Consider the following 10,110-nt stretch of genomic DNA (forward strand, 5'->3'; position numbering starts at 1 on the left):
AGTTAAAAAACCCAAGATGTGCATAATAGGAGGACTTATTCATCCATCCAGCACATAAATAGCGGGACTCCGAAATATGTTATATTGTGTGGTGAGATCACTGACAAATTGATATTATTTTGAAACAGTCTGTTACTGATTGTAATTAATATTTTTCTTCCCTTGATGAGGCTGTCCATATCATATTCAAAATCTGCAAAATTCTGTCAGCAGTGTTATATATTTTTAATGAGAAGCTTTATATGTTTAGTTTTTAGATATTGATGTATACATATTTATAATATAAGATGTATTGATTTAAACAGATGGTGTCCTGAATTTCTGTTTCTGCCATATTGGGAACATTACCCTTTTGATTAGCACATCACCATTTTTCGGTTAAATAATAAATATGCAAATATACAGAATTATTTTAAAAAAGGTAATAAATACATAAAATGGACGCTGTGGGGCCAGGTTTGAGAGCTGGAAAAGTGGAGATAGTTCACAGATGGTGGAGAACAAAGGTGAAGTCTTAAGATCCAATGAGAATACAGTCTGTTACTTTTGCATGGTGCTTGTAATATCCACAGGCTTGTTAACTAAAAATGGATAGCAGCATATAAGCCTGGTGCACACACCTATACTATATTGTGTATTTCTTAGTGATAGAAATCCTCTTGGATCCCTGTTAACTGTATCCGGTTCTCACATAGGGGTCTATGTACTAAGCAGTGATAAGAGACAGAGTGAAAAGTGATAAGGAAGTGATAAGGTGCCAGCCAATCAGCTCCCAACTGTCATTTTTCAAACACAGCCTGTGAGATGGCAGTTGGGAGCTGATTGGCTGGCACCTTATCATTTACTTATCACTTTTCACTCTGTCTCTTATCACTGCTTAGTACATAGACTCCATAGTCACTATAGTATGTAGCTAAACTCCTAGTGAGTATGTGTCAATGGAAGCTGATAGATGGATGTGCTGTCAATGTTTTTATGGACACTTTGCTATGGAAACCTTGTTCTAAGTCCAAAGATAGTGACAAAATATATTCAGCTTTATTTACTTATATATTATATTATTCAAGCTTATTAAGCACAGTCACTATTTATGTAAATTCCAAGAAAAAACTTATTTTTTTCAGAAAGTCAAATCAATGTAATTAGATTATTGTTAATCACTTTAAAGAAGTGAATTGTTTTTCTCTATCTTACCAAAATATAATTTTGTCCAACAACATGCCAGCATGATAACTTGCATTTGGCAGAAAGATTATTGCATTTAATAAATACTGCTGGCTTAAGACCTATCAGTTTTAATTGCAGCACAGTCTACAGATTTTGAATTATAAATACAGTTAAACATATATGAGCCTCTAAATTGCAAAACAGTCTAATATTTATTAAAGCTAGAGATGTGCGGGTGCGGTTTACGGAAATAAAGGAGTTCCGAGTCGAATCGAGTCCCAGTTCGGAATCACTTTGACTCGTGTCTTTCCCAATTCGGAACTCAGATTTAAAAACTGGATCTAACATGTTTTGGATTGTATTTAAGTCCCACCCTTGTGATTTCAGGTGCTGTGAGGTGGTCAAAATTGTCTGAAAATTGCTGATAATTAATGTTATTGATGTTAATAAAAGTAAAGGAACAAAACCAAGTCCAATTTAAATGATTTTAGCTGTTTTAATGAAATCCAATACCGAATCCGAACCAAAACAATTGAGAGTGCTTTTTCCAAAACCAAAATACAGGGGTCTGTGCACATCTGTATATTTAAAACATCACTACATATCATTTTGTATTATTTAATATAGAGCAGCCCATTGCGTACATGTTTGTGTATTCCTGTATAGGTAGATAAGCATCAATCAGGACAGTTCTTTTAGACATATGACATCTAGAACCAACTGCGGGAACATCCTCTAACATTGGCTGGACAGTGTTAAAAATTAGAGGAGCTGCCCATTAATAGTTGTGTGGGGGAGAGGAGTAGAAAATACATTATAATTCAGGCAACACTCCATCTCGTAGGAGTTTTCAAAGATCCATTAGAAGTGTGAAGTTTAAAAAAAATGTCTGATAGCATGATGGACAGAGCTGGCCCTGGACTGAGGCAACCTAGGCCCCTGCCTAGCCTGACCTGGCTTCAGAGGAAGTGCCTACAGTAACCACCCATCTTGGATTACTCAGGACAGTCTGGAAATCCGCCAGACTGTCAGGAGTCCGGATCAGTGTAGACATCTGTGTCCAGCGCTGGGACCAGGTATTGTATCCCAGCCCCAAAGGAGGAGCCACTGTGGCTTGTCAGATTCGGCACCGGCTGTGAGCCTATTATGGCTTGGTAACGACTGTAGTAAAGCCAATCTAGGCTCACTGTGACATCGCTTCACCCACTTACATCCACTTCTATTAGCTGGCGTGAAGGCAGTACTGTGGTGAAGGAGAAGCATAGAAGGGGGTACAGAAGCCACTGCACTGAAGATGTGTTCCGGCAGGAAGAAACTCAAAGCTGCTGGAAAACTGAAGGCCGGAAGTCCAGTGAGAGTCAAGTAGTTGGCAGACTCAAGCCATTATTGAAAGAAAAGATAGGATCCAGCGTTTGGTAAGCTAAGGAGTGGAGTTGACCCCTGCAGTGAAAGGACATTGCAAAGGGTACTTACCTGTGCCCTCCATGGTTGGCAGTGAGGGTAAGCTCCCAGTGGGACACCTTCTCCTTATTACCCCCCTAGATTACCGCGGTGTCTGGGGTTATGTCAGTGGCACGCAGTCGGGTCATAGGCCCGCAGGCATGATGGGAAAACACTAGCTAAAGTCTTGCCTAGAGCACCAATTGGTGAGGATTGGTCCTGATGATGGAGGACATTCCAGAGAATAGGTGCTACAAGCTAGCAAATTGTATTAACAATATTTTCAGACATATTTATATAGCAGAGAGTTGTGTCAATAGTAGCCATGTTAATTAAAGCATTGTTCTTATATTTTTTGTTATGCAATAAGTTAGAAATGATTTAAGCAATTGAAAAGTTTTACTTTTTTCTTTCACACTTTTACCTTTTATCACATGTAAAACGTTTATTTATACTTGCTGAGAATATCCACTCACAAATGTTTTTCAGATTCCTTGAAGGGACTTTTTGCCATCAGAAACCAAAAACAGATACAAAGGGGATTAGAAATGTTAGGTCAGCTAAGGAGAAGATAATGGAACATAAGTGGGGTAATAAATACATCTGCAGATTGGGTGACTTATAAAAAGACGCATGCAACTGGTCAAGTCACTCGAGAGCCATATTGAGCTTTTCTTAAGGATTTTTATGGTTTGTTGTATTTGGCTATGCAATGGCATTTTTCATTGCTGGAAGGTGTTAATTTTAATAGAATTGAATAACAGCTCGTGCTTAAGTGTGACAGTGGTCCCTTTCGCCTCCTATTCTACAGGACATAAAAACCTTTTTTCACATCTGCTTGAACACACATACACAGAAAAACATCTGTCTTCCTCAAGTCTTTACTTCCTTTTCACCACATCCGTTTCTATTCTGACAGCTGAAACACAGCAGCTTGAAGAATCCTCATTACTGAAAAAATATATAAACCACAACAGGGTGAGGCATAGCTGTGATGGTTTCAATATTTCCTTTTATTTTTCTCATTCAAGTTTGCAAACACTTTCAACACATGTTATTCCATTGGCACAAAACGACTAATCAATAGCAAAATCCTCATTCCAATGAATTTACTTGGTCCTGTTTGTTCCTCTGTGTTTATTTGTCATCCCTACTTATATCTATGTCTATATTTGGAAAAGCTAAGTCAGCAGTAAAACAGACTTTTGCACAAATATGCAAAAAGCAAAATACTCATTATTTCTACTTTTATCTATGGACTGCAGAATTTAAGGAGCAACTTGTACAAAGTTCTTATAACATGTATTTGATTGATTAGATGTAAGTTTTATGCATCAATTTTATATATGTACAGTATATATTTTTATTTTATTATTAAATTCTAATTGTTGGGGTGACAGATTAGGTTTTAAGCTTTCATGAGCAGGACCCTCTTCCCTCGTGCTTTTCCTTCACTCCATCATCTCCCCAGGCCCCTCCCCCATTACCAACAGCGGCACCGAACGCTTGGGTTCATCCGGCAGTGCTCTTGTGGGTATTATGACTGCATGTGCAGCAATGATTATATATCTTTTATCTGAAGTTATGCACTGTTTTGTACTGTAAGTCTTTTGCATTTATTGCATGTTTGCACTGAATCTGTTTATATAATATGTAAGGTGCTGAAGACCCATTGGGGTGCCATAAAAATAAAGAATAAGAATTACACAAATACAATATTTTTTGTTATATTGGGTTTCAGCTGAATTTGAGGAATATACAATGCTATTCGTTTTAACATTTTATCACAAAATATCATTGTAAATATTTGTAAGGATCCTTGATGGTGTCAAGTAAGATAAGAGGCAAAGTGGGGGATTCCCTGTCTGACTAATGTGTGTGGGGAATTTATTATGAAAGGTGGAATATTTTCAGTGTGACTTTCCATGTTAGGACACAGGGCCGGCTCTTGGGGCGTTGGACCAGTGCAGTCGAATAGAGGCGCCACCCCATAGGGGGTGCAGTACTCCCAACTATCCCAAATTTAGCGGGACAGTCCCGTTTGTTGGGCACTGTCCTATTGTTCCCCCCACTGGCCGAAGTGTCCAGCGGGCGGTCGGGAGGTTGGGGACACGCACTACCGCATCTTTGCTTTGCTAAGCAGAGAACAGCGGTACCGGTGAAGCTGAATGGATGCTGTGCGCGGCATCCATTCAGTGGAGGGAGACAGCTGGGGGCAGCCCAGCTGCTGACGGGGTGCTGGTTTGGCCCCCAGCCTGATGTAAAACGGGAAGCGTGCCATATGGGCACTCCCTCAAATAACATCATGTAGGTGGTGTGGTCTATGGAAATTAGGCCACGCACCCTTTTCGGTAAAGGGCATCCAACTGCTGCTGGCACAGGGTGCTGCACCACCTGGAGCCGGCCCTGTTAGGGCAGTTAGGATCCTTTGAATATCAGCAACTATAATTGAGCTTGTACACTTATTGAATATGAATGGTGTCAGAGATGCTCTGTTCTGTCTTTCTAATAATAATTATGTTCTAAATAGATGAAATGATATAGCTATCTCAAATTGTGACACAGAGAAATGTTTATTATAAATAGCAGTTGTGTCATATATCACCGCTGTGTGCAGTGATAAGAGTTATTTATTATGTGGGGGAAAGGGGGGGAATTTATCAAGATATCCAAGGGCAACACATTCTTGTATCCGATATGATATTTTGTCAGTGAACTGTTTACACTATAGTGATAGCTTTCAATAACAAAGTAATTCTGCATTCGGACCCTGTCTCACCACTGCACATACATACAGTGCAAATAGAACAATCATTGAGAAGACGAAGAGGTGGAGCGTCTGACGTGCTGGATAGGAATCATAAGATTCCTCTCTGGACAGACTTTTCCTACAGCGTAAACAGCCTAAAGCCCCGTACACACTGGACAACTGTTATGAACAATGTGAACGATAACGATATCTTTGAATGATATATCGTTCAAATCATCCAGTGTTTATGAACTTAACGACAAACGATGTGCACTCACGTGGGTCATTAACAATATACCCAGTCGTCTGTACATGCAGTCCAATCTAGGGATATCGTTAACGATGCCATACTGCCGAATGCAGCATGGCCCTGCTCCCACCCCCTCCGCCGATTATCGTTATTGCCGGCATCGGCAAGTGTAGATGCACTTACGATGCCGGCACCCCCGCCGGGCCCGCTGCTGCCAATATCGCTCCGTACACACAATGTCCAGTATGTACGGCTTAACATTATCTTCAGATAGTATTAGCTACTGCAAACAAGCCCCGAAAAGCAAAGCCATTTTGTGCTTGTTAAATAGCCCCAAATCGCTATATCCATGGAGATAGTGAGTGAAACTTTAGTAAACTTTGGAGTTATCTATGGTATCTCTGGCATTATAGCATTAATTAATAGCAAACTTATTTACAGGTAGGTGTTCCAATTATGCTTCAATGACAGCTATTTTCTCAGGATTTATGACTTAACACTGTTTAATGAATAGGTCAATTGTGAAATTATGGCTGTGACAGAAAGCATTTTTCATTTTACAAAATAAATGACAGTATCTGCATAAATAAAAAAATATGACATTGTAAAAGTAACATACACAGACTTAAAGTTACATCATTGCAGCCTCTGCCCTAAGTAAATCACACTTTCAAATGTTTAATTTGCTTTGGCCATTTTGTATGTTAACCTCTTGCAGCTACTTCAACTGTTCTGCCTTTCCCTCTGGATCTCCTGTGCTCTTTGGCAGAATGCCTGAGTAACAATTCATTCTTTATGATGCCCTGGTGGCTTTTAAATTTAAGAAACAAGAATATTCAAAACATGTTGACATAGATGCATTTTATTGCTCAGAACTTATATCATTTCACCAGGAAAATAATTGTTGCCAGTTTGTTTTTATCAACATAATAGTGGTATCATAAGCCTAAATATAAATCTGACACTTAGCTTACATATAACATTTGTATAACATATGATTCATTGAACTAAAATAATTTTGTTTTTGGCTAACGTTTTCATTAATATTGATATTAACTTATGATAACCTGTTTCTCTGGTACAGAAACCACAAGATTAATATGTTCTGCATGTTGTCTAATTACTTATGTTGAGATGCATTATGGAATGTTAATGGGAATAATGGAATACATTGGACATTATTTTTACAGCAAAATATTTTATTTAAGTGGATATTTGTTTAAATAACAACTGAAACTTAACACATAGGAAATGAAGGCATGTCCACCATGTTGGGTCATGCACACACAATGTGGGTAAATGCCTGGTCCCCTTGTGTTAGTGCACTCCAAAGCTATCTCCTACTCCTTTACTGTGAAGCCAGGCAGCCACCTTTACAGAGATGTTCACTGCAACCTTTACTGCACTTGCGTGACCCCGTGCCCGCACCATCTTAGATGTGTAACTGTGATGTACTGCATGGATGAGCAGCACATGTTCCTCCAGAGAAGTCTTACTGCAGATATATGCATTACCACTATCACTGTCTCTGGTAACATAACCACTTGTTCTATGCTAACCTCTGTTACCGCTGACAGCCGCTAGTATCCTGAATAAATCTCCAAACCTGATTGAAGATAAACTGTTTGGCCTCAACTCCATTTCACATTCTGCTAATTCATATTGTTCTACAAAAATAGGACATATCAGCACCTTAGGCATGCCTAGTGCTTCCAAAGTTCTAGGCTGTCCACAACCACCTTCCCCCTTCTGCTGCTCCCAACCATCTTCCCTCTTCTCCTGCTCCCAACCTTCCCCCTTCTGCTGCTCCTAACCACCTTCCCCCTTCCTCTGCTCCAAACCACCTTCCCCCTTCCTCTGCTCCTAACCACCTTCCCCCTTCCACTGCTCCCAGCCATCTTCCCCCTTCTGCTGCTCCCAACCACCTTCCCCCTTCCGCTTCTCATAACCACCTTCCCCCTTCCGCTTCTCCCAACCACCTTTCCCCCCTTCCACTGCTCCCGCCCATCTTCCCCCTTCCGCTGCTCCTAATCACCTTCCTACTTCCACTGCTCACAGCCATCTTCCCTCTTCTGCTGCTCCTAACTACCTTCCGCTGCTCCTAACACCTTCCCCCTTCCACTGCTCCCAGCCATCTTCCCCCTTCCACTGCTCCTAACCACCTTCCCCCTTCCACTGCTCCCAGCCATCTTCCCCCTTCCGCTGCTCCTAACCACCTTCCCCCTTCCACTGCTCCCAGCCATCTTCCCTCGTCTGCTACTCCCAACCACCTTCCCCTTTCCACTTCTCCTAACTACCTTCCCCCTTCTGCTGCTCCCAACCACCTTCCCCCTTCCACTGCTCCCAGCCATCTTCCCCCTTCCGCTGCTCCCAACCTCCATCCCCCTTCCATTGCTCCCAACCATCTTCCCTCTTCTGCTGCTCCTAACCACCTTCCCCCTTCCACTGCTCCCAGCCATCTTCCCTCTTCCACTGCTCCCACCCATCTTCCCTCTTCCACTGCTCCCAGCCATCTTCCCTTTTCCACTGCTCCTAACTACCTTCCCCCTTCCACTTCTCCTAACTACCTTGTCCCTTCCGCTGCTCCCAACCACTTTCCTCCTTCAACTGCTCCCAGCCATCTTCCACTTTCTGCTGCTCCCACCCACCATCCACCTTCCATTGCTCCCAAATATATACCCTCTTCTGCTGCTCCTAACCACCTTCCCTCTTCCACTGCTCGCAGCCATCTTCCCTCTTCCACTGCTCCCAACCATCTTCCCTCTTCCGCTGCTCCTAACTACCTTCCCCCTTCCGCTGCTCCCAACCACCTTCCCCCTTCCGCTGCTCCCAACCACCTTCCCTATGAGAACCTTTGAAACTGTATGGTTTCTAATATTGGATTTGTAACCTGAAATGCACTAACATGCAATAAATAAAAGTTCCCTGTAGAGAATACTTGCTAGATCTTCTTGAGAAAATGGTATATTAATAGTAGCTTTTTGTTTTCTTCCAGCAATCCAATGTAAACATGGAGCAGTATATGACACTTGTGGTCCAGGTTGCCTTAAAACATGTGAAAACTGGAATGAAATTGGTCCGTGCAGTAGACCTTGTGTGGCTGGTTGTCACTGCCCTGCCAATTTAGTACTTCACAGAGGAAAATGCATCAAGCCAGCTCTCTGTCCACAGCGGTGACACATATCTTTCATCAAGAACTATTAAATACTGATGGGTTTTTTTTTTCAAAGCTCTCAGCTAATGAAGGGACTCAACTGTTTGAACACAGAACTTGTAATTATTACATGCTGACACATTCACACACACGGACGCAAGCAACTAATATAAATATGATATATATATAAAATATAAATACAAAATTATACATCATTTATATAAGCAAAGAAAGACAATTTATTATATGTATATTTTTTGCTATAAGGTTTATGTATTATTTTTAGGTTTTTATCCTTTAAACTATTTGAACAATTGTATAAATAAAACAGATGTTTCTAATTTAATATGGTGGCACAAGAAAGTGTACTAGCTGGCTTTACCATTTCTAAAACTCTAGATTGAAAAAAAAACTTTTTGTGGCAGAAACCTTTGCCAAAATGGATTTATTTCAACGTTCAGATTGAATTTACAGTTGAAATGGAAACATACACCACTGGAAATAGAAGATTTGCCTAGGACTCGCTGGTATAAGAAAGTAAAGAAAACAGTTTATCAGCTGACTGCTGCTTGGTGACAGAACCTAATGATCCTGAGAAAGCTATAAACCTGCTTTATGCAGTCTATAAGTAATGGAATATAATATTATTATTATATTAGTATTAATAATATTAAGGAGATAAGGTATTTGGTATCCAAAACATGCATTAAGATGGATTAAAGAATAGCAAAACTTCAAAATTGAATTCTTTATATATGTACAATGAAAGCAAAAATGTATGTTTTAACCTGATATTCTACTGCAGTAAGGTATTACCTCTATGCTTCAAACAACTAAAGCTCCTCCCACCTTTAGTGTAGCATCACCATGGCAATCTCCTCATCATCGACTAGGATGCCCCAAGTTGATGATGACTTGGGTCATCCAAGTTGATGATGAGAAGATTGCCCCTATTTATGAATTAACCAATCCGCAGTGTACATCTTTGCAAAGGAAATCTGTCCAACTGTTAGCTAAGTGTTGCTTGTTTATTCAGACAATCACCTCCCTACTGAGATCTAGTAATAATTAATGACATAAATGAGTTGCAAATAATGACTTTACTCCCCTCCTTATAAGGTCTGTGGGTACCTTTTTTACTCCTGAGTCTGTTCGTACCTCCCAACATTTAGAAATTGCCCTGATATTGAGACAATATAACCCTGATCTGCCCAAACCCCATCCCAGTCCACCCAGAAAAGCCACCATTTACCAGGTGTGTGACAGCAGTACTTCCATCAGGACTTGGATGTGATGCAGGTGTGAAACGAGAAGGAGAGAGAACAGAGGGGAATAGAGAGAAAAAAAAGG

General features: G+C 40.6%; 1 protein-coding gene across 1 annotated transcript in view; it reads left to right on the forward strand.

Annotated features, from left to right (window-relative positions):
* The window catches only part of BMPER (BMP binding endothelial regulator), a 292,874-nt gene extending 283,420 nt beyond the window's left edge, over window positions 1-9,454 (forward strand). The window contains exon 15 of the mRNA XM_088464418.1: window positions 8,602-9,454. Within this exon, the coding sequence (XP_088320544.1) occupies window positions 8,602-8,783 (182 nt within the window). The 3' untranslated portion in view covers window positions 8,784-9,454. The remainder of the gene's footprint in view (window positions 1-8,601) is intronic.
* The last annotated feature ends 656 nt before the right edge of the window (window positions 9,455-10,110 follow it).

The sequence above is a fragment of the Taudactylus pleione genome, unplaced genomic scaffold, assembly GCF_031769625.1.
Source record: "Taudactylus pleione unplaced genomic scaffold, aTauple2 ptg000054l, whole genome shotgun sequence".
Lineage (NCBI taxonomy): Eukaryota > Metazoa > Chordata > Amphibia > Anura > Myobatrachidae > Taudactylus > Taudactylus pleione.